At 33.7% G+C, this 25,449-nt stretch overlaps 3 protein-coding genes across 13 annotated transcripts in view; 2 read left to right on the top strand and 1 right to left on the bottom strand.

The window, feature by feature from the left end:
• The window catches only part of LOC125813037 (receptor-like protein Cf-9 homolog), a 127,167-nt gene extending 103,015 nt beyond the window's left edge, over positions 1–24,152 (top strand). For 2 of the 4 annotated variants that reach the window (XR_007442042.1, XR_007442041.1), the window contains exon 3: positions 24,046–24,152. The gene's annotated coding sequence lies outside the window, so the exon portion shown is untranslated. Of the gene's footprint in view, positions 1–5,892; positions 6,000–24,045 lie in introns of those variants that run through there. The other 2 variants (XR_007442040.1, XR_007442038.1) reach the window with 1 other exon arrangement.
• LOC125813040 (vacuolar protein sorting-associated protein 2 homolog 3-like) overlaps positions 1–25,449 on the bottom strand; it is a 142,273-nt gene that overhangs the window by 88,344 nt on the left and 28,480 nt on the right. The window contains exons 1-3 of one of the 8 annotated variants that reach the window (XM_049492535.1): positions 17,494–17,545; positions 17,202–17,246; positions 15,057–15,091 (exon numbers count right to left, since the gene is read on the bottom strand). The exons of 6 other annotated variants lie outside the window; for them this stretch is intronic. In XM_049492535.1, coding sequence (XP_049348492.1) covers positions 15,057–15,091; positions 17,202–17,246; positions 17,494–17,527 — 114 coding nt within the window. In that variant the 5' untranslated portion in view covers positions 17,528–17,545. Of the gene's footprint in view, positions 1–10,772; positions 10,858–15,056; positions 15,092–17,201; positions 17,247–17,493; positions 17,546–25,449 lie in introns of those variants that run through there. One more of the 8 variants, XM_049492538.1, reaches the window with a different exon arrangement.
• LOC125813038 (receptor-like protein Cf-9 homolog) lies at positions 3,546–6,256 on the top strand. Its single transcript, XM_049492533.1, has 2 exons — positions 3,546–4,323; positions 4,540–6,256. The coding sequence occupies exons 1-2, from the start codon at positions 3,546–3,548 to the stop codon at positions 6,171–6,173; spliced, it is 2,412 nt and encodes an 803-aa protein (XP_049348490.1). The 3' UTR covers positions 6,174–6,256.

The following is a 25,449-nucleotide window of genomic DNA, read 5'->3' as shown; positions in this document are numbered from 1 at the left end:
TTCAAATTGAGATGACGATAGTTCAAGTAGGGAAAATACATAACTTATAATTCGAATGTAAAACTCACAAAGAAAAAGTGATATTCACATATATTTTTTACCATTATCTCATAATTTTCTTTATTCATTTTTCAAAAGTTCCATATCATGAGACATCAACATCTAGCAGGTCCCAACAAAATCAAACACCCTTCCCAACACGGCTAAGACAGATTGAATAATGACAACATTTTCTAAAAGATAAAAATAAACAACCCAAATTTGTAACAAAGACACTACGAATCATAGTAACGTCTAAGACTAAGAATTGTTGGATATGATCCACTATTGTAGAGATGAGAATTGAGAACCAGACATGTCTGTATCATACATTAAAAGTGGTCATGACCGATGTCTGATAACAAAACTATTTTGGCCACTTTTGACTAAGTCCTTGACTGAAACAACTCAAAATTTGACTTGAGAATGACCACATTTTCTCTGATAGCTGCCAAATTTGCAAATTTGATAAAAACACGTTTCCTATTGATTTGCAATTTATTTTGTTTTTCTTCTTGGGACTAGAAAAATGTGTTTAATTATTCTTTGCGAAAACAATCTTACGAAGCTTACTCCCTCTATCTCAATTTATAATGTATAATTTTGAATTTTCAAAAGCCAAATCCTTTAATTTTTATTGTAAATTCAGGCATGAAGTCTTTAAATTGTTAAAATAAAATTTATATATTTAAAAACTACGTAAAAAGTACTATTAAGTCATAATAATTAATCCGCAAACCATCTTCTAAGTGGTCGCGTTTAAAGGGAAAGAATTAGATTTTTTAATATTCACAAACCATCCTCAAAGGTTTAGATATTTTAATCTATCTCTAATAAAACACTATTAATTTGCGATCCAATTTTCTTCAAGGGTCATTACCTACTCTAATAAATTCCACAAGATACTTCATATCAAAAAATAATCCGAGTGAAGAAATTCCTTTTATATATTTGTAAAATCGATTTGAGTCATTGAAATTTAATTTTATCAAAATATTCGAGCATGCAAAATTTGAAACTCTTGGAGGTCTCATAAAAATAAAATACCCTTTGCAATACGATTTTATTAGGCGGATTGAAAAATCACCTAATTTTTACACATTTCATTGACAGACATGCCACTTACTATAAAATTACGCTCACACCTCGAAATCCATAAATCTCAGTTGTTTGTGAATAATTTGTGTTTCAAATTGAAATGACAATAGTTCAAGTAGGGAAAATAAATAACTTATTATTCGAATGTAAAACTCGCAAAAAAAAATGATATTCTATATCTACTATATTAGAAGAGCCAGTGGAAATGTTGGTATCAACATGCCTGCTTGGCGTTTTGAAGAGTATTTTAGTTATTTAAGTTTCAATTGACCAATTGTCTCGGCGGAAAGTTCTATTTCTTATAGATGTTTTGTTATATTTTGTCTGTGTAGACGTTTTTGCCATTATGATTAGTGTATATTAAAGTGATGATGAAAAAGTTACCCTTCGTGTGGACAATTTGCTTGCCACTTCTTTCCTCAACATATATTATCATTTCTTTCCTTTATATTTTTCAACTTACCATTATTTATTTATCTAAACATTGTTTAGTTATATGTATTATTTATTAACATTAACATATGGACATTATATTAAAAATATTTTTTAGCTGTAATAGCTTGATTGTCGCTAAACATGTACTTTTAATGACAATTAGCTTTCTTTGTAAGTGTCCCTAAAGTCTATAGTAAAATTGAATCTAATGACAATTAACTAATGTCGGTAAATGCTTTAGCACTCTTTGTTAATGTTTATATTTATTGCTGCTAAAAATCATTTTTGTTATATTGGGAAGAAATTGAATTTTTGTTTGGTTATTATCATTTATAACGTAAGATTTATATTGATACTTAATGTACTTACTAGATTTATTAGCAATTTTTTTAAACGTAACTTGCAACATTAAATCAAATCCATATTTATTAGTATAATCTTACATTTGAATTGTGAATTTGACTTTTAGTTTTATAAGACAAATTACATCAATTACATAATTAAACATTCGTATTTAGTTTGAGTTATTTTAAGGTTGTCAGTAGTTCAAGAATGAAACTAATAATTCGCGTCGAATTTACGAGTGTCTTTAATGCTTTTCTCTAAAAAAATTGTATGATATAGTCTGAAATTAAATTAATATATACAAGTATTCAAATTCCTATAGAGTGCAACATAAAATTTCATTAAGAAAAAATAATATTGGATTTAATAGTATGAAAAAATAAAATTGGATTTAATAGATATAAAATGAAAAACATTATATTGGGAAAATGCATAAGTACCCCCAACCTATGCCCGAAATCTCAGAGACACACTTATACAATAGTAAGGTCCTATTACCCCCCCCCCCCCCGAACTTATTTTATAAATAATTTTCTATCCCTTTTCGCCCTACGTGGCACTATCAACCAGATAGCTTGAAAAAACTGTCAACACGCGCTAGACCCAGAAGATAGTGCCACGTAGACCGAAAAGGGGTAGAAAATTATTTATAAAATAAGTTTGGAGGGGGGGGGGTAATAGGACCTTAGTATAGTATAAGTGTCTGAAATTTCGGGCATAGGTTGGGAGGGAGGGGGGGATACTTATGCATTTTCCCCATTATATTATGAACAACAGTAGTAGTCGAAACATAAATAAATTTCATGCCTATTAAAAAATAATAATTGACATGACTATTTTACTGTTCTATCCATATTAACTACGTAATGTTTAATATTAAATCTAGAAAAATGAGTTGGAGAATAAATAATTAATGCTAACGTTAGTAATGAAAAATAGTAATTTTCTTTTCTTGATATATTACAAGTGACAAATAAAAATAAAAACCTATTTTTGAAATAATGAAATTGTAAAATTGAACAAGGAGAGTATATCATAATTGAAATTGTTAGGCCGTGTGCAGCACGGGCGTTCTTCATCTAGTTTTGACCATATATTATCTCTTAATTTTCTTTGCTCTTTCATTTATTTGGCTGTTCATTTTTCAAAAGTTCCACATCATCAGACATCGATAACTAGCAGGTCCAATAAAATTATAACACCCTTCTCAACACGCCTAAGACAGATTGAAAAATGACAACATTTTCTCAAAGACAAAAACAAAACAACCCAAATTTGCAACAAAGACATGACAAATCATCGTAACGTCTAAGACTGAGAATTGTTGGATATGGTCCACTACTGTAGAGATGAGAATTGAGAACCAGCCATGTCTGTATCATACACTAAGAGTGGTCATAATCACTTTGTGATAACAAAACTATTTTGGCCACTTTGATTAAGTCCTTGCCTGAATTAGACCTCTAACACAAAACAATCCAAAATTTGACAAGAGAATGGCAACATTTTTTTCTCCGATAGCAGCCAAATTAGCAAATTTGGAAAAAACGCGTTTCCTGTTGGTCTTTAATTAGTATAAGTTACATACAATATCAAATCCTATGAATCCGAAACAATAAACTCAAAATATGATGATGGTTTCTAGCAAAACATTCTCTTCGCTTCAGTTTTTCTCTCTTTTGTACCTCTTTACAGTTCCTTTTGCTTCCACTGATGAAGCAACTGCCCTCTTGAAATGGAAAGCAATTTTCAAGAACCAGAATAATTCCTTATTGGCTTCATGGACGCCAAGTTTTAATGCATGCACGGACTGGTATGGAGTTATATGCTTTAATGGGAAGGTAAACACGTTGAATATTACAAATTCTAGTGTCATTGGTACACTCTATGCTTTTCCGTTTTCATCCCTCCCTTTTCTTGAAAATCTTGATCTTAGCATGAACAATTTCTCGGGAACCATTCCACCTGAGATTGGTAATCTCACTAATCTCGTCTTTCTTAACTTGAACATCAATCAGTTTTCAGGAACAATCCCACAGCAAATCGGTTCACTAGCCAACCTTCAGACCCTCCGTATATTTGACAACTATTTAAATGGCTCTATTCCTGAAGAAATAGGTTACCTAAGGTCTCTTACTAAGCTATCTTTGCGTAGGAACTTTCTAACTGGTTCTATTCCTGCTTCATTGGGGAATTTGAACAACTTGTCTTTTTTGCTTCTTTATGAAAATCAGCTTTCTGGCTCTATTCCTGAAGAAATAGGTTACCTAATGTCTCTTACTAAGCTATCTTTGGCTTTGAACTCTCTTAATGGCTCTATTCCTGCTTCATTGGGGAATTTGAGCAACTTGTCTGTTTTGGATATTTTTGATAATCACTTTTCTGGCTCTATTCCTCTAGAGATAGGTTACCTAAGGTCTCTTACTTACCTACATTTGGGTGAGAACTCTCTTAATGGCTCTATTCCTGCTTCATTGGGGAATTTGAGCAACTTGTCTGTTTTGGATCGTTTTGATAATCACTTTTCTGGCTCTATTCCTGCTTCATTGGGGAATTTGAGCAACTTGTCTGATTTGGTTCTTAATAATAATCTGCTTTCTGGCTCTATTCCTCTAGAGATAGGTTATCTAAGTTCTCTTACTTATCTATCTTTGGGTAATAACTCTCTTAATGGCTCTATTCCTGCTTCATTGGGGAATTTGAGCAACTTGTCTTTTTTGTATCTTTTTGATAATCACTTTTCTGGCTCTATTCCTCTAGAGATAGGTTACCTAAGTTCTCTTACTTATCTATCTTTGGGTAATAACTCTCTTAATGGATCTATTCCTGCTTCATTTGGCAATTTGAGAAATCTGGAAAATATGATTCTCAATGATAACAATCTCATTGGGGAAATTCCTTCATTTGTGTGCAATTTGACATCACTGGAAGTGTTGTCTATGCCGAGAAACAATTTGAGGGGAAAAGTTCCACAATGTTTGGGTAATATCAGCAGCCTCCAGGTTTTGATGATGTCACATAATAATCTCAGCGGAGAGATCCCTTCATCTATTTCCAATTTAACATCACTACAAATTCTAGATTTGGGCAGAAACAATCTGGAGGGAGCAATTCCACAATGTTTTGGCAATATTAGTAGCCCCCAGGTTTTTGATATGCAGAATAACAAACTTACAGGGACTCTTCCAACAAATTTTAGCATTGGAAGTTCACTTATAAGTCTCAACTTGCATGGCAATGAACTAGAGGGTGAAATCCCTCGATCTTTGGCCAATTGCAAAAAGCTGCAAGTTCTTGACCTAGGAGATAATCATCTCAATGACACATTCCCCATGTGGTTGGGAACTTTGCCAGAGCTGAGAGTTTTAAGATTGACATCGAATAAATTGCATGGACCCATAAGATCTTCAGGTGCTGAAATCATGCTTCCTGATCTTCGAATCATAGATCTCTCTAACAATGCCTTCTCGAAAGACTTACCAACGAGTCTGTTTCAACATTTGAAAGGCATGATGACTATTGATCAAACAATAAAGTTACCAAATTATAAAGGAGGTGGATTCTACTACCAAGACTCGGTGGTTGTTGTAACAAAGGGATTGAAGCTTGAAGTAGTGAAAATTTTGTCTTTGTACACAGTTATTGATCTTTCAAACAATAAATTTGAAGGACGTATTCATAGTGTTCTAGGAGATCTCATAGCTCTTCGGGTATTGAATATGTCTCATAATGGATTGAAAGGTCATATACCACTATCACTTGGAAATTTATCTGTAGTGGAGTCCTTAGACCTTTCGTTTAACCAGCTTTCGGGAGAGATACCACAACAACTTGCTTCTCTTACGTCTCTTGAATTCTTAAATCTCTCCCACAATTATCTCCAAGGATGCATCCCTCAAGGACCCCAATTTCGTACCTTTGAGAACAGTTCATTTGATGGTAATGATGGATTACGTGGATTCCCCGTTTCAAAAGGTTGTGGCAATGATCCTGTGTCAGAGACAAACTATACAGTGTCTGCGCTAGAAGATCAAGAAAGAAATTCTGAATTTTTCAATGATTTTTGGAAAGCAGCTCTGATGGGCTATGGCAGTGGACTATGCATTGGCTTATCCATAATATATTTCTTGATCTCAACTGGAAATCTAAGATGGCTTGCAAGAATCATTGAAGAACTGGAACACAAAATTATCATACGAAGGAGAAAGAAGCAGCGAGGTCAAGGGAATTACAGAGGAAGAAATAATCGCTTCTAGACAAGTTACCAATAAAGAAGGATTTGATTTCAGAACTTCAGGTATTCAAGCTAAGCTCTACACTAATCTTTTTTAGTTTATTCTAACAACTAATATATTAGGTTTTATGCTTTTAGTTATCAACAAATACGTATTAACGCTTGATATGAATTGCAAGTAATCAGTTGGAAGTTGTGTTAACGAAGGCTAAAAATTTATAGTTGTGTGACTCACTTTCTTATTTTTTCAGATTTTCAGGTGCCTGTTGGAGTAATGGATTTGGTTCTTCCTATGTTGCAGCTTATGATTGTTGTATTTGATTTTTAGTTTTATAAGCTTTTCTTAAACTGGGAAAATGTAATATTATGAATTTTGATAAGATTGTCGTGGAAACAGTCTCTTGCAGAGATGTAGAGTGAGGTTGCATACAAATTACAATACACCCTTGTGGTCCGGCCCTTCCCTACATAGCAGGAGCTTAGCTTTTCATTACACAAACAGGCTTACTCAAAGTAAACTGTTTTTTTTTTTCATTTGCATTCATCAATGATATTCCTAGTTGTGCTCGTAGCACTTTGAAACTTTCCTTTGCTAATTGCAATAATGTTTGTTTGAAACATTTGTGTGTTCTATTTCCAGATACAAGGGGGGGTATACTAGTTAGTTTGAAACAGCACTGGCAAGACAGAATATTGTAAAATGACCCTAACAACAGGGAAGTTCCGTAGTTCCGTCTAATCTATTCAAGGTAGCTGATAATTCACACGATGCATTTAATAGCTCAACCAACTCTGGAACAAATGGTGCACGAAATTGTTGCTATGGCTCATTACCATGACTATGGTGTTCTCATGTTACAACAGGTTACCAATATGACTCAATTACAAACAACTGTTACAACATAAAGAAGGAGAGATTCAAGAATAGGAAGCACAAAATCAAGAAGATATAGCTAATATGCCTCAACTACAAATTCATGTTTGTGTTAGCAGTAAATGTAATCAGGTTATCCATCAAACCAAGAACAATTCTTGCATCAGTGGGAAAATATTCCTTACCAGGTTGAGAGATTCATGGCTAAGATTAATATCAAATGTCTAAAATGGAGCATGCCTAGTCCTGAAAATTATTGGATATGGTCCACTACTTTAGAGATAACAATTGAAAACCAGGCATGTCTGTATCATACATTAAAAGTGGTCATGATCAATGTGTCATAACAGAACTATTTTGGCCACTTTGACTAAGTCCTTTGCTGAATTAAATGTGTAACTCAAAACAAACTCAAAATTTGACTTGAGAATGACCACATTTTCTCTAATAGCAACCAAATTTGCAAATTTAAAGAAAATGCGTTTCCTGTTCTTTTTGGGACCAGAGATATGTGTTTAATTACTATTTGCGAAAACAATCATATGAAGATTACTCCCTCTATCTCAATTTGTAATGCATAGTCTGGATTTTCAAGAGCCAAATAGTTTAATTTTCACCAAAAAATCAGGGAAGTCTTTAGAAAATTTAAAATAAAATTTATATATTTTGAAACTACAGAAAAAGTACTATAAGTTACAATAATTTATCCGCAAACCATCTTCGGAGTGATCGCGTGTGAAGTGAAAGAATTGGAGTTTTTAATATCTAGAAACCATCTTCGGAGGTTGAAATATCTTAATCTATCTCTAATTAAAAAACTATTAATATCCAGTTTTCATCAAGGGTCATTACCTATTCCGACAAATTCCACAAGATACTTCATCATATCAAAATATAATCTCAGTGAAGAAATTCTTTTATTTGGAAAATCAATTTGAGAGTCATTGAAATTTAATTTTATCAAAATATTCGAGCATGAAAAATGTGAAACTCTTGGAGGTCTCATAAAAATAAAATACCCTTTGCAACACGACTTTATTTGGTAGATTGAAAAATCACCTAATTTTTACACATTTCATTGATAGATTGGCCACTTACCATAAAATTACACTCACTCCTCAAAACCATAAGTCTCAGTTGTTTGTGAATAATCTGTGTTTCAAATTGAGACGACAATAGTTCAAGTAGGGAAAATAAATAACTTATTATTCGAATGTAAAACTCGCAAAAAAGTGATATTCAAATTTAATTTGAATATATCATTTAAATTGATTGAATGACTTTATACGGAAAAATGACAATAATTGAGTGATTTTTCTGTCACAAAACAAAGAACAGAAAAAATGACTTTTTGAATAATTGATGATAATATGAGAAGTCAATACTTGACACCTGCCATATAAATTCTCACTAGTCAAATTAAAGATAATGTAATCTAGAAATTTATTAGCTTAAGACGTAGAATTGTTGGATATAGTCCATTACTTTAAAGATGAAAATGAGAACCAAACATGTCTGTATTAATATGTAACAACAAAACTATTTTGGCCACTTTGACTAAGTCATTGGATGATGAAGAATTGTTGGCTTTTCATTTTTTAACTTTTCATTTTTTAAAAGAGCTTGAAAATAATTCCACACCATCATTATCTAATGAAAATATAACTTGAATTGATTAAGTGACTTTATACGTGAAATGACAATAATTAAGTAATTTTTATGTAACAAACCAAAGAAAAGTGACTTTCCGAATAGTTGAGTGATTATGTGAAAAATCAACTCTTGACATCTACTACATGAATTAGAGATACTGTCACCTAGAGTTTTATTGATCTAAAACAGAAAACTATTGGATATAATCCACTACTTTAGAGATAAGAATTGAGAACCAGACATGTTTGTATCATACGTTAAAAGTGGTCATGACCGATGTCTAATAACAAAACTATTTTGTCCACTCTGACTAAGTCCTTGACTGAAACAACTCAAAATTTGACTTGAGAATGAACATATTTTCTCTGATAGCAACCAAATTTGCAAATTTGAAGGAAATGCGTTTCCTGTTGATCATCAATTTATTTTAATTTTCTTCTTGGGACCAGAGAAATGTATTTAATTATTCTTTGCGGAAACAATCTTATGTAGCTTACTCCCTCTATCTCAATTTATAATGCATTGTTTGAATTTTCAAGAGCCATCCTTTAATTTTTATCGTAAATTCAAGCATGCAGTCTTTAAATTTTTATAAATTTTATATAATTAAAAACTATATAAAAAATACTATAAGTCATAATAATTGATCCACAAACCACCTTCTAAGTGGTCGCGTTTAAAGTGAAGAATTAGAGTTTTTAATATTCAAAAACCATCCTCGGAGGTTGAAATAGCTTAATCTATCTCTAATAAAACACTATTAAGAAATTCCTTTTATATATTTGTAAACTCGTTTGAGAGTCATTAAAATTTAATTTTATCAAAATATTCAAGCATGAGAAAGTTTAAACTGTTGGAGATCTCATAAAAATAAAATACCCTTTGCAATATGACTTTATTAGGCAAATTAAAAAATCACCTAAGTTTTACACATTTCATTCAAATTGAGATGACGATAGTTCAAGTAGGGAAAATACATAACTTATTATTCGAATATAAAACTCGCAAAAACAAGTGATATTCACATATATTTTTTACCATTATCTCATAATTTTCTTTATTCATTTTTCAAAAGTTCCACATCATGAGACATCAACATCTAGCAGATCCCAACAAAATAAAACACCCTTCTCAACACAGCTAAGACAGATTGAAAAATGACGACATTTTTTAAAAGACAAAAACAAACAACCCAAATTTGTAACAAAGACACTACGAATCATGGTAACGTCTAAGACTGAGAATTGTTGGATATGATCCACTATTATAGAGATGAGAATTGAGAACCAGACATGTCTGTGTCATACATTAAAAGTGATCATGACCGATGTCTGATAACAAAACTATTTTGGCCACTTTTGACCAAGTCCTTGACTGAAACAACTCAATCAGTTTTTAGGAACAATCCCACAGCAAATCGGTTCACTAGCCAAGCTTCAGACCCTCTGTATATTTGACAACCATTTAAATGGCTCTATTCCTGAAGAAATAGGTTACCTAAGGTCTCTTACTAAGCTATCTTTGGGTAGGAACTTTCTTACTGGTTATATTCCTGCATCATTGGGGAATTTGAGCAACTTGTCTCATTTGTATCTTTATAATAATCATCTTTCTGGCTCTATTCCTGCATCATTGGGGATTTTGAACAACTTGTCTCATTTGGATCTTTATGATAATCAGCTTTCTGGCTCTATTCCTGCATCATTGGGGAATTTGAGCAACTTGTCTCATTTGTATCTTAATAATAATCAGCTTTCTGGCTCTATTCCTGAAGAAATAGGTTACCTAAGGTCTCTTAGTTTCCTACAATTGAGTAATAACTCTCTTAATGGCTCTATTCCTGCATCATTGGGGAATTTGAGCAACTTGTCTCATTTGGATCTTTATGATAATCAGCTTCCTGGCCCTATTCCTGCATCATTGGGGAATTTGAGCAACTTGTCTCATTTGTATCTTTATAATAATCATCTTTCTGGCTCTATTCCTGCATCATTGGGGAATTTGAACAACTTGTCTCATTTGGATCTTTATGATAATCAGCTTTCTGGCTCTATTCCTGCTTCATTGGGGAATTTGAGCAACTTGTCTGTTTTGGATCTCCATAAGGACTAGTCCAAGATACTGAGATCAAGGATTTCTAAGTGCAGCCAATCTCTTCTCCAGTTCATCAATCCCAGAACTGCCAGCACGAAAGCACAACAACACAATGTACATGAGCAAGTTAATGAGATCAAAGAGCATGAAAAAAGCACTTCATACTAATATGATACGATTATTTATAGGAAGAAAAGAAAAACAGAAACCGAAACCGCAACATACATTTTCTGTTAACAAGCAGTGCACTCAAGATGTCTAGTAATTTTGCTCGAGGATACAGTAGTACTTGAGTCAAAATTAGTTCATCATTTACCATTATTGCCTAGTTGTAATAGCTCCTATTATGTATTCCGTTTTAGTCTTTTAATTCTCCTTTTCAATTTTTCAAAGTAGCTCAGACATAGTTGGCCTACAATTTTTGTGGTTTTAATTGTTTCACCAAATTGGCAAGTTTGAAGCGCCGAGAGCTTGTTAAAGATTACACTCGATTTGTTGAGCTCGGTTGAGATTAAAGTGATAGCTCAGATCAACAGCTCCAACACCAAGATAGTCGAGTGAAGACTAGCACGGCTTTAACTAGGCAAGCAATTTCTAGCGAAGGACGCATGTTAGTGAAACCTAGCTCTGTAGGGTTTATTTTCTTTCTTTTTTTGAATATCTGAGAAATATGTTGTTTCTAGCTTCAACCTCGATGGATATTTGAGCCTCGATGGATATTCAAACCCATGTTGTGTGCCTACCACACATTCATCTTCGTTACACTATCTTTATGGTTTAACTTCATTGTTCAAGCTAAAGCATACTTTTCTTTCAAGTCCTGTCTTCAGAACAAACTCAAGGGCAATAAAGTAACAAAAAGACTATCAAAAAAAAGGGAAAATGCATAAGTACCCCTTTAGCCTATGCCCGAAATCCCAGAGACACACCTAACCTTTACTAAGGTCCTATTACCCCCTGAACTTATTTTATATGTAATATTCTACTCCTTGTTGGCCTATTTGGCATTATCTTGTGAGCCTAGCGCATGTTGACAATTTTTTCAAGAATAGTGTCACGTAGGCCGAAAAGGGGTAGAATATTATAGATAAATTAAGTTCGGGGCGGGGGGGGGTAATAGGACCTTAGTAAAAGTTAGGTGTGTCTCTGCGATTTCGGGCATAGGCTGAAGGGGTACTTATGCATTTTTCCAAAAGAAAATGAAGACGAACCTGCTTGATTCCTCAGTCCTTTTTCCAGAAATTTTTCCCTTGGGAACTGCTGACATCTGTCCAGATGAAAACACGGGATCTTCAATTTAACACGGTAATTGTCGGCACTTAACTCCTTTCCTTCTTGCAAGTAAAATACAACTTTTTCCAATGTGAAACAATAATAAAAAACTAACCTGTGAGGCAACATCAATTCCAATCTCATCAAGGACCTGCAAAAATAAGATTGAGTTAACATGCAAGAAGCCGATAAGTAGGTGGGACCATGTGTAAAGAAATTTAGTATATATATATATTTTTTAATGCATTTCATAATTAATTGATTTCTAGAAAGAATATTCCACATTCAATCGTCATTCCATTTTCAATGAAAATACATATGCAATATATGGTGCAAAACTTCGTCGCCATTTGAATCTGAGATCCTGGGGTCCTAAATGGACTCTACTGAACCTCTAAACAATTAAAAAGGTCCAAAACATACCCCGACGCAGCTTCCACCTTTAGTGTGAGGGACATATTTGGACCTTTTTTATTTTGGGGGTATATTTGAGATAGAAGATAACATTGGGGGCTTTTATGAACGACATATATAAGACAAATCACATGTTTTCCCAAACTTAGTGCGAGTTTTTATGAAGACTTGCATCACTAGAGCAATCAATACGTAATGGATAATTTCAATTAAATCAACAACTATAGCATAAAGTAAATACACATGCTTGGTGCACGTCCATTAACTATTTTCAGTCATTACAAAATGGGGATTTTAAAAGCATACCTGATTTGTCAAATCTTCAGTTTCCTCTTCTGCTTTGTCATCATCTATGGCATCTGACATCATTTCAGTCTACATATACGAACACCATATTATTGAGTTGACTTCTAATAATCTGAGTGGACATGAAGGAGATATGATTTTATTTTAGAATCAGTAGGTAATGTGCAATCAGTCTTACCGTCATATCCAATTGAGCTGATTGCCTCTGGAAATGTTGCATCACCTTCGCTTGCTTTGCAGGGTCCATTTGCTGCATTGAGCCAACTGATAATTATTAAAATTTAGAAGGAATGATGGTGACTTCACATACAACACAAATGTCATGTTTTAATGAGTAATAAGAAAATAAACCAAACAATGGAGGCAAGAAGAAAAAGGAACAAAGAAAAGAGGAGTTGAAAAACACGAAAGGATCAAACTGCTAGTCCCAATATAACCCACATCTTTAATTCATCCACAAGGAGCTAAGAGGGTTCAAGTGACCGAGAAGTAGCGTCCCACCAACCAGTGAAGAGTGCAGGAACCCTCTCATCATGAGATCCATCTCCATGTATATGAAGATGAACACAACAACCCATAAATGGTGTCTGGGGAGGGTGGAGTGTACGCAAACCTTACCCCTTTGTGGGTAGAGAGGTTGTTTCTGATACACCATCGGCTCAAGAAAGATGATTTTTCAGAAGAGTGCAAGCGTCAAAAAAGTTACGATGAAAATATTAAAGACAGAGAAGTACTGACATCAAACAGTAAAGAAAACCAAAGAACAAGAAACAACGATATTAATAAAATAAAATTGGAGAATAAGATAATGCTAGCACAATAGTGATAATACTGGGCAGGGAGTACATAGGTGCTCCAGGCTTGACCCACGCTCTACCATTGGAAAGGGAGAGATCGCTCGACTACATACTAACCATCTACCCTAATATTTTGACCTCCATTCTCTCCTTTCTAGGGTCATGTCCTCGTTAGTTGAAATGTGTCTTGTCGTGTCTAATCACCTCTCCCCAATTCTTCCTCGGCCTACCTCTCCTTAGACCTATCATTGTCAACCTCTCACACCTCCTCACTGGGGTGCTTCTCTTCACAAGCCTAAACCATCTCAGACTCGCTTCCCGCATCGTATCCTCCATGGAGGCCACCCCCCTTGTCCCGTATATCTTCATTCCAAACCTTGTCCCTCCTAGTATGCCTAAACATTCATCTAGGCATCCTCATTTATGCTACCTTCATCATCTAAATGTGAGAGTGAGAGTTCTTGACTGGATTGCACTCAACACCGTACAACAAGGTTGGGCTAACAACCACTCTATAGAACCTACCTTTAAGTCTCAGTGACTCATTTTTATCCCATAGGACACTAGATCCGAGCTTCCATTTCATCCACCACACTCCAATACGATGTGAGACAACCTCGTCGGCCTCTCCGTTTCCTTGAATTATAGCCACGCGTGTATGAAGATGACTTTATATTTCATTCTTTTTTTAAGAATAAAAACAATTGAGATTTTTTTTATTTTTCATTCTCTAATACAACAACAAACCCAGTGCAGTCCCAAAAGTGGGTATGAGAAGGATAGAGTGTATGCAAATCTCTCAAACAATCAAATGGAAATGTTAAATTAGATATCATGATCTTTGGCCATCAAACCTTATTCATAGCAGTCATAGCCTTAGTGGCTCCTTTCATGCCTGCAGCAACCGAAGATTAGGCAGATATTGCCTGCAATGGGCATTAAGCTTTTCAAATGCATCCGTAAAAGAGGAGTGAGGAACTGAAATCAGCAAGCATGTAACATGGACTTGGAGGAGTACCTGTGTGTGAGTCGCTATACCTCTCATTTGAGCCCGACTGCCTGGCTATTTGCTGTCTAAGCCTGATTAACTGAAGTGCTAGAACTTTTGTTGCTGTCTGAAAATGCAGAGAGAAAAGCAGATGACACACGAGTTCCAAATGATATAGTACCGTCTGAGTATTCAGCTGTTACTTAAGCAGCAACCCGATAAATTACAACTGCTAATTAAGTCTCCAGGGATGATGCTCGAGACCCACCTCATTTCCAGTTTTAGCAGTCCTTTTTATTTCAGCAACAAGTTTTTTTTCCTGTTCCATGAAAGAAAGAAATAAAAATATCTCTTATTGATGTGATATCATGTGAAGAACCATAAGTAAAGGAAGTGTGATATATATGAAAAGTTATACAAGCTCTAAAATCGCAAAAAAAAGTGTATCTCATGAACACACACTATGCACTTTCAAGAACAGTCATCAGAAACAAGATCTGGACATACCTCTGATTGTAAAGCAGAAATTTCCTTCTCAATACCTACATCACAATATTAAAACTAAAATAAATTACTCAACAGTTAATTACAAGAAGCACTTGCACACCAAAAAGAAAATTGTGGATATCAGTGTGATGATCTTCCTAACTTGCCCTCTATATTAACAGAGATTGTGTGCATCTTCTGATGGGAAAGAAATTACAACTTATTAATGAATTATTAAGTTGTAATTCATTTGAAATCCCCATTCACAGAACGTGGTTTAACCTACATTACCTACAATTGAACATCATCCCATCCAGTTCCCTAACATGTTAAAGCTAACATAAAGTTGCCCAAGTAGAATGGATGGCATATGTATATTTGAAAGAAATGGGTAATGAAAGAAATTTGTCCATAGTTACAAAAAATGTGTGAGCCAATCCAGGCAGTGGACAATTTAGTTCCCCCCATCCCCACTCCACAAAGAAAGATACTTTGCACAAGAATCTAGCAATCCACTATTGAAGACTTTACAGTATACCCCAATCTCTAGTAGACACAATAATGAATTTCCTAAATGCAAACGGTAATCCAACCTAAAACAAAGATCAAGAACATCTTTTACATCCTTGCGCAAGTAGAAAGGCCTTGGTTGAACGTAATAACACTGTTGTGGCCTAGTGGTCAATGAAGTGGGTTGAGAACCATGAGGTCTCAGATTCACTTCCCAGAGGAGATAAACGACTAGGTGATTTCTTTCTTATCTATCCAAGCCTTGGTGGATAGAGTTATCCAGTCCATGTGCTAGTGCCGTGTAGAATTAATCAAGGTGTGTGCAATGCCAAGACACTATGGTTATCCAAAAGAAAATATTTAGCACGGTTGTCATTTATGATACAAGTAGCTACTGCAGAAGACACAAGACACTTACTAAAAACTGGAGCATCTTATACAAGGTATATCAGGCCAATTTAAACAAAGATTCAAAAAGACCTACGCTTGTTTGGAAGACCTTCCAAAGGCTTTCGTGTGTGTGGATGTTGAGATCAATAAACTTGTTAAATCCTCTGCCAGTGAGTTACTCTATTTACTCCCTAAGCCTGTAGAATCACTGTTTATCTCACTTGTACACCTCAGGTTTACAATAACATTACTTTCTTTTCTGATTGGAATTAATAACACTTTCTATCAACTATCCAAACCAATATTGGCATAGCTCACAAACCCCCACAATATCATCTAGTACAAATGACCTAACAATTTAATATCATATCAACAGTGTCTCAATCCAAACTATGCAGGGTACAATATGAGTTCTTCATATTTAGAGTATTCACATCATAGTTTTGACTATTTTTACATTGGTCATGCATCAACCAACTGCAAGCCTCCTCCTTTTACAACTACGTAATGATCTAATGTATTCCAAAAAAAAAGTTACTGTGAGAATGAAATGCAAAGGTCTAATATGCTAAATACAATTCAAATACTACCTTGCCCCTTGCATTTTTTCTCATCATTCTACACATTATCAAATTATAGAAAAGGTGAAGAAAAGGCCAATGATAAATGAAATTAAAATAGAATAACTAATCACGGAAGTTATAACAATTGAGGTAATGCAGCTTCAGCCAGACAATATTTAAAGATAGTGTGTACCTTTCAACATATTTTATAACTCCCCTTTGAATTTTCTATCACATATATATACAGCGGCAGATGTAGCTTATTAGCAACAGGTTAACCCCAACCAACTATTCGGATACAGAACATGGATATATATGTGTGTGTCTCAATGTGTGTGAAACCACTAAAATTTTAACTATATTCCCTCCATTTCAATATGTTTGTCTTACTTTCTTCTAAGTCAGTCCATTTCAAAAAAGAATGTCTCTTTCGGCAACTCTTTAATTCTAACTTTCCACGTGGCATGATTAATACCATTATATTCTAACTGAAACAGAAGGAGTATTATATTCCCAACCATAATTTCAGAAGTCGAATAAGTTATGTGCTAGGAACATTTAAGACCAAACCCGTCAAATTTAAATCTTGGATTCACTTCTGCACATATACATATAGTTCAATTTCGAGACAATGGATGTCCTATGAGCTCAATGTATCTTGTTTCCAGGGGAAAGGAGGAACAAAAGTGTAAAATAGTTTTACCTCTGGTAGCATGAGTCAGTTCTCTTCTACTCTCCCGAAGCGCCTCTGTCATAAAAAAAAAAAAAAACAAATCTTTAGCTCAATATTATGAATGATCAAACACCAAGAATAAAAAAAATCAAATTTTTTTAAGAGGTTCCAACAATCAATCAACTAACCCTCAATCCCAAATCAGTCCCACAAACCTTTACCCCTACCTCAAGACAATCCTAAATCAGTATTCTAAGGCAACAATTACGTAAACAAACAAAAAAAATTGACTTTTGATGAAATAAAGAAGTTGAAATCGAACCTTTGGTATTGGGTTTCTTGGAAAAGATGTTCATATTGATTGAACCAACAACGGATTAAGATTTTGGAAAATTGGGATTCTGAGTCTTCAGATATATATAATATGCAGCTGATAATTGGGAGAGAAGAATGGAATTTGTACCTTTTGATATTTTTAACTCAAGCACAGGAGAGGAGACTTCTTCTTCTTTTTTCACCAAAACCCCAAAAGTTTTGGCTATTATATTAGTAAGCCACAAAGTTCAAGGTTACTTAAAAATATATTTATCTCATATTATCTAATCACTTACTAAATTAATAAAAAAAAAAAAATTACGCCTACAATTAATATGGTCTTTAAAAATTTAAACGAATTTTGAAAATTAAAAAAAAAATTAAAGAAACTAATTAATATGAACAAGGCAAAATAATAAAATTGATCAGTTTCTTAATTATCGTTCAAAATAGAAAATGTTCATCTAATATGAGACGGACTACTAAGAGAATGTTAGTAATGCGAATTTTGATTTGAGGTATATAAACAATCAATCTCCGATGTAAATATAATATAATAGGGTGAAAATCATTTACATCCGCGGATTTTGATTTTCCTCAACTTTGAGAAGCTATCATTCTCCTCCCTTTTTACTAACTGACTTTTCAAAATGTTCATTCTACCCTTATATTATCAATATTTATCTTTTCTTTATACTTCTTTTAAAATCATAAGTATTTTATTTTTAATCTATATAACAATTTTTTTATTAAAAATAATTAATTTCATCTAGAAAAGAAAAAGTATTGATTGAGAGTATAACTTAATGTCGTTCTATAATAAAATCAATGAACATAATAAAAATAATATTATTAATTTTAGCGGAATCTATGACTATGTGATAACTTTATAAATATATTTTGATGCGAATAATGAAAAATAATTAATAAAATAAGGATATATTTCATAGCAATTTCTTAAAAGATAATCTATTTATATTGTAAAATAATTATTATAATTTAAAAAATATTTTATTAATGACAATCAAGATTTATTTATCTACATAGACAATAGAGAATAAGAGATATAAATAACTACATAAAACGTGTCCTTTTAACTTGGCTTCAGTTGTCATCTACGTATTTCAACTTTGAGTGTGCACAATTAAACACTTAAAATTATATATATAAAATTGAACAAGTAAAACACACATTTTACATAACAATTCACATGAGATACACTCGAATTGATTTGTATTATGTAATGTATGACACATACTATGGTATGTATAGAACGTGTGTGTCTACGTGTTCAATTTTATACAAGTTTAACTGCCTACTTGTTCAAATTCATAAGTCGGAAGGTATAAATGTCAGTCGAGACCAAGTTAAAAGGCACGTTAATATATTATGTCTAAGAGATAAAGTTAAAGTAAAATATGCATGTACATAATACATTTATACATTCGTACTTAATATATGTAATATTAAAATAATAATCAATAAAAAGAATAACATTTAATTTTGCAACAAACTCATAAAAGAATTATTCTTTATAAAATTAATGAATTTAAATAAAATTTTATAAATATAAAGGTTAAAAATAATATATTATAAATATATAATATAAAAAAATTGTATGGATGAAGGATTAAAAATGACAAGGGTAAAATAGACTTTGCATAGGATAAAGGGGGGAGAATGATTATTTCTCAAAATTGAGAGGTGTAAATGATTTTTTAATTAGGAAATAAATATTCATGTATTAAATTTTGCATAACTTATACTATAATTTTAGTGACTACGCATAAATTTCGATACACCACATACCGTGTTTAGTTAGCAAGAAAACCCCACATAACTACGATATATTTAAATTACAAGAATATATATATTATTTTATAAATATAAAAAAAACATGCATAACTAATTTCTATACTGTTATTTGCATACTGTTAACAACAACCCCTAAAATTTAAACTCTTGTCCTTTCCTTTTCAGGAACAAGGTGGATTAAATCGAAAGGTTGTATCACATCAAGATGTCAATTCATTTTTCGCTCCCAATGAAACGGAGAAATTTTAACCCCGATTATTCAGCCTTTCATCTTTCTTAATCAAGACCCAACAACCGACGATGGGCACCTCAGCATAGATCACGCGCAATAACTAAGACTATAATTCCAAATGTGTCGCTACTTAAAAAGTTCTTAAGCTTTGCAAACCCCTGTCTCACCACACCAGCCCTCTGCAATGTCCAACACAAACGAATCAGATTGATACATAACCATCACAACGGTAAAAAGATTATGCAATCACACCTTGATTTTGCCAACACGAGCTTAAACCTGTCAAAATCGTTGAGTGAGGCCATCCTCTTCTGCACGATCAACCTCCTTCCTCAGGAACTGGACTCCCACTTGGTCTTCACATCTGCGAGGACATAAAGCAAATGAGAGTTAGTCAAGTTCTTATGTAACCCTGTTGTTAGCCAAATGACTCAAATTTACAATTTTTTGGCTGATGAAAACCGTTTTCCCTATAAAAAAAAATCAAATTTGAATACTGCAATTCAGCCAACGTATGCGTATCTTGATCTCTAGCTCAGTCATGGATAAAAAAGGAGTGTAGAAGTGTAACACATGGATAAAAAATAAAAAATAAAAAATAAAAAAACTGACAAAAGCACAACAACCTAAATTTGACTTAAGAATGACAACATTTTCTCTGACAAAATATGAACAGACAAAGTGTGAATAAGAGAGATAGAGAGAGGAGCCAAATCTACAACATTTGGAGAGAACACGTTACAAATCGTTACATGAATACTCATCAATAATAGAAACCTAGAGATAAGATATGTCTTGAATTCGGAATGCTTGCTAAATTATTATTCGGATGATTGAGCAATGCAGCGACGGCTATTCCACTGCAGATTTCTTCTTTACCAAACTATCTGAAGAAATCTGTTTATGGGAAGTAAAATGCGAAATAAACTACAGAATGGAAGTTATCTATTGCAATTTTTAACTGGTCAATTTACTGGTTAAAATTGATAGCTTTTCATTTTTTAAAAGTCTGGCTTGAAAAAAGTTCCATATCATCAATATCTACTGGAAATACACCTGAATTGGTTGAGTAACTTTATACGTGGTGAGAAATCAACTCTTGACATCTACTCCCTCCGTCCCTATTTACTTGTCCATATTTCCTTTTTTAGTTGTCCCTATTTAGTTGTCCATTTTGACAAATCAAGAAAGGACAACAAATTTTTTCCTATTATACCCTTATTTACACTTTTTGAAAATTGTAAAAGTGTATGTTGTTTCCCTCCAATTTATTTCACTTTAATTCAAATAAGTGGTTGTAATTTTGAAGTGAAAAGTTGTCATAAGGGTAAAATTGTAACTTCACTGTGCTAATCATTGTTGCCTTAATCTGTGTGCCATTTCTAAAGTGGACAACTAAAAAGGGACGGAGGGAGTACTACATATGAATTAGAGATAATGTAGTTTAAAATTTATTAATCTAAGACTGAAAATTGTTGAATAATATATTTCTCTATCATATACTAAGACAGGGTGGTCATGATCAATGTGTGATAACAAAATTATTTTTGCCACTTTGGTTAAGTCCTTGTCTGAATTAATGTGTTACACATGAATAAAAATAAAAAGACAAAAACAAAACAACCCAAAATTTGACTTGAGAATGACAACACAATTTATCTTGATATGAACACACATAGTGTGAATAAGAGAGAGAGATAGCAGCAGAATTAGCAAATTTGGAGAAAACGCGTTTCCTGTTGATCTTTAATTAGTATAAGTTACATACAATATCAAATCCTATGAATCAGAAACAATAAACTCAAAATATGATGATGGTTTCTAGCAAAACATTCTCTTCACTTCAGTTTTTCACTCTATTCTACCTCTTTACGGTTGCATTTGCTTCCACTGAGGAAACAACTGCCCTCTTAAAATGGAAAGCAACTTTCAAGAACCAGAATAATTCCTTATTGGCTTCATGGATGCCAAGTTCTACTGCATGCAGGGACTGGTATGGAGTTATATGCTTTAGTGGTAGAGTAAACACGTTGAATATTACAAATTCCAGTGTCATTGGTACACTCTATGCTTTTCCATTTTCATCTCTCCCTTTTCTTGAGAATCTTAATCTTAGCATGAACAATTTCACAGGCACCATTCCACCTGAGATTGGAAATCTCACTAATCTTGTTTATCTTGACTTGAACATCAATCAGATTTCAGGAACAATCCCACCACAAATCGGTTCACTAGCCAAGCTTGAGATTCTTCGTATATCTGTAAACCATTTAAATGGATCTATTCCTGAAGAAATAGGTTACCTAAGGTCTCTTACTAAGCTATCTTTGGGTAGAAACATTCTTAGTGGTTCTATTCCTTCTTCATTGGGGAATTTGAACAACTTGTCTTTTTTGCTTCTTTATGAAAATCAACTTTCTGGCTCTATTCCTCAAGAAATAGGATACCTAAGGTCTCTTAGTGTCATAGATTTGAGTAGTAACTCTCTTAATGGCTCTATTCCTTCTTCATTGGGGAATTTGAGTAACTTGTCTGAGTTGGGTCTTTATAGTAATCAGCTTTCTGGCTCTATTCCTGTAGAAATAGGTTACCTAAGGTCTCTTAATGTTCTACATTTGAGTAATAACTCTTTTAATGGCTCTATTCCTGCATCATTGGGGAATTTGAGCAACTTGTCTTTTTTGCTTCTTTATGAAAATCAACTTTCTGGCTCTATTCCTCAAGAAATAGGTTACCTAAGGTCTCTTAGTAACCTACATTTGAGTAATAACTCTCTTAATGGCTCTATTCCTTCTTCATTGGGGAATTTGAGTAACTTGTCTGAGTTGGGTCTTTATAGTAATCAGCTTTCTGGCTCTATTCCTGTAGAAATAGGTTACCTAAGGTCTCTTAATGTTCTACATTTGAGTAATAACTCTTTTAATGGCTCTATTCCTGCATCATTGGGGAATTTGAGCAACTTGTCTTTTTTGCTTCTTTATGAAAATCAACTTTCTGGCTCTATTCCTCAAGAAATAGGTTACCTAAGGTCTCTTAGTAACCTACATTTGAGTAATAACTCTCTTAATGGCTCTATTCCTTCTTCATTGGGGAATTTGAGCAACTTGTCTGAGTTGGGTCTTTATAGTAATCAGCTTTCTGGCTCTATTCCTGTAGAAATAGGTTACCTAAGGTCTCTTAATGTCCTACATTTGGGTTATAACTCTCTTAATGGCTATATTCCTTCTTCATTGGGGAATTTGAGCAACTTGTCTAGATTGTATCTTTATAATAATCAGCTTTCTGGCTCTATTCCCGAAGAAATAGGTTACTTGAGGTCTCTTACTTATCTATATTTGAGTAATAACTCTCTTAATGGATCTATTCCTGCTTCATTTGGAAATTTGAGAAATCTGAAAAAAATGATTCTCAATGATAACAATCTCATTGGGGAAATTCCTTCATTTGTGTGCAATTTGACATCACTGGAAGTGTTGTATATGCCGAGAAACAATTTGAAGGGAAAAGTTCCACAATGTTTGGGTAATATCAGCGGCCTCCAGGTTTTGATGATGTCACATAATAATCTTAGCGGAGAGATCCCTTCATCTTTTTCCAATTTAACATCACTACAAATTCTAGATTTGGGCAGAAACAATCTGGAGGGAGCAATTCCACAATGTTTTTGCAATATTAGTAGCCTCCAGGTTTTTGATATGCAGAATAACAAACTTTCTGGGAGCCTTCCAACAAATTTTAGCATTGGAAGTTCACTTATAAGTCTCAACTTGCATGGCAATGAACTAGAGGGGGGAATCCCTCGGTCTTTGGCCAATTGCAAAAAGCTGCAAGTTCTTGATCTAGGAGATAATCATCTCAATGACACATTCCCTGTGTGGTTGGGAACTTTGCTAGAGCTGAGAGTTTTAAGATTGACATCGAATAAATTGCATGGACCCATAAGATCTTCAGGTGCTGAAATCATGTTTCCTGATCTTCGAATCATGGATCTCTCTTACAATGCGTTTTCGAAAGACTTACCAACGAGTCTGTTTCAACATTTGAAAGGCATGAGGACAATTGATCAAACAATTAAGGTACCAAGTTATGAAGGAGGTGGAGCTTACAAAGACTCGATAGTTGTTGTATCAAAGGGATTGAAGCTTGAAGTTGTGAAAATTTTGTCTTTGTACACAGTTATCGATCTTTCAAACAACAAATTTGAAGGACATATTCCTAGTGTTCTGGGAGATCTCATTGCTCTTCGGGTGTTGAATATGTCTCACAATGGATTGAAAGGTCATATACCACCATCACTTGGATGTTTATCTGTAGTGGAATCATTGGACATATCGTTTAACCAACTTTCGGGAGAGATACCACAACAACTTGCTTCTCTTACGTCTCTTGAATTCTTAAATCTCTCCCACAATTATCTCCAAGGATGCATCCCTCAAGGACCTCAATTTCATACCTTTGAGAGCAATTCATATGAAGGTAATGATGGATTACGTGGATTCCCTGTTTCAAAAGGTTGTGGCAATGATCCTGTGTCAGAGACAAACTATACAGTGTCTGCGCTAGAAGGTCAAGAAAGCAATTCTGAATTTTTCAATGATTTTTGGAAAGCAGCTCTGATGGGCTATGGCAGTGGACTATGTATTGGCTTATCCATAATATATTTCTTGATCTCGACTGGAAATCTAAGATGGCTGGCAAGAATCATTGAAGAACTGGAACACAAAATTATCATGCGAAGGAGAAAGAAACAGCGAGGTCAAAGGAATTACAGAAGAAGAAATAATCGCTTCTAGACTAGTTACCAAAAAAGAAGGATTTGATTTCAGAACTTCAGGTATTCAAGCTAAGCTCTACACTAATATTTTTTAGGTTTTATGCCTTTTTTGTTACAAACAAGTGCTTATTAACGCTTGATACAAATTGCTAGTAATCAATTGGAAACTGTGATAACAGAGGCAAATAATTTATAGTTGTGTGACTCACTTTCTTATTTTTTAAGATTTTTCAGATGCCAAGAATAAGAAGACATTGGCTTAATGGATTTGGTTCTTCCTGTGTTGCAGCTTATGATGTTGGATTTGATTTTTAGTTTTATAAGCTTTTCTTCAGTTGGGAAAATGTAATATTTTGAATTTTGATGATATACAATAAATGTTGTGTGTGTTGAATGATGTATGCATTTCTCGGATCAATAATACTCACCTCAAAGAATCTTAGAGAGCTGAATGAATGGAGGGAGATATTTAGCGCACGATAGAAGAGAGAGAACAAACAAAGAAGAATACGTAACAACCTAGGGCGTAACTGGTTAACTCACACCCCAAAGCTAGTTATTATGGTGGGAGAGGCCAAGTTTTACTTTTTGTGATAAGGTTGTCGTGGAAACAGTTTCTTGCAGAGATGTAGAGTGAGGTTGCATACAAATTGCAATACACCCTTGTGGTCCGGCCCTTCACTTAGCCTTTAATTATACAAACAGGCTTACTCAAAGTAAACTGTTTTTGTCATTTGCATTCATCAATAATATTCCTTGTTGTGCTCGTAGCACTTTGAAACTTTGTGTGTTCTATTTCCAGATACAGGGGGTATACTAGATAGATCAAAGTTGGATAATCTATATGAAACAGCACTGGCAAGACAGAATCTTGTAAAATGACCCTAAAAAACAGGGAAGTTTTGTATAATCTATTTTTTTTTGAGAAAGGTAACATTTACTTCTATATATCCACAGGTATACTTACAACAGCCCTAAGATCTTCTAGTTACAGCCAGTCAATAACTTTAGAAACATCTTCAGAATTTCCTATTACTACTTGCTTACACCAAAAATAATAAAGACCTAGGCAGTTTATCTTTATCTTCTGAATATTGTTGTACTTTCCTTCAAAACATCTTTGATTCCTTTCATTCCAAATT

The sequence above is a fragment of the Solanum verrucosum genome, unplaced genomic scaffold (assembly GCF_900185275.1).
Source record: "Solanum verrucosum unplaced genomic scaffold, falcon-dt-bn FXZP01000144.1, whole genome shotgun sequence".
Classification (NCBI taxonomy): Eukaryota; Viridiplantae; Streptophyta; class Magnoliopsida; order Solanales; family Solanaceae; genus Solanum; species Solanum verrucosum.
This window is presented reverse-complemented; position numbering and strand designations above follow the sequence as displayed.

What these genes read in the sequence shown, in the direction of transcription:
- LOC125813038 (XM_049492533.1), top strand. Translation starts at nt 3,546, where the DNA reads ATGATGATGGTTTCTAGCAAAACATTCTCTTCGCTTCAGTTTTTCTCT. An exon ending in CTCTATTCCTCTAGAGATAG is followed by an intron (nt 4,324 to 4,539) that starts GTTACCTAAGGT and finishes CTCTAGAGATAG; the next exon opens with GTTATCTAAGTTCTCTTACT.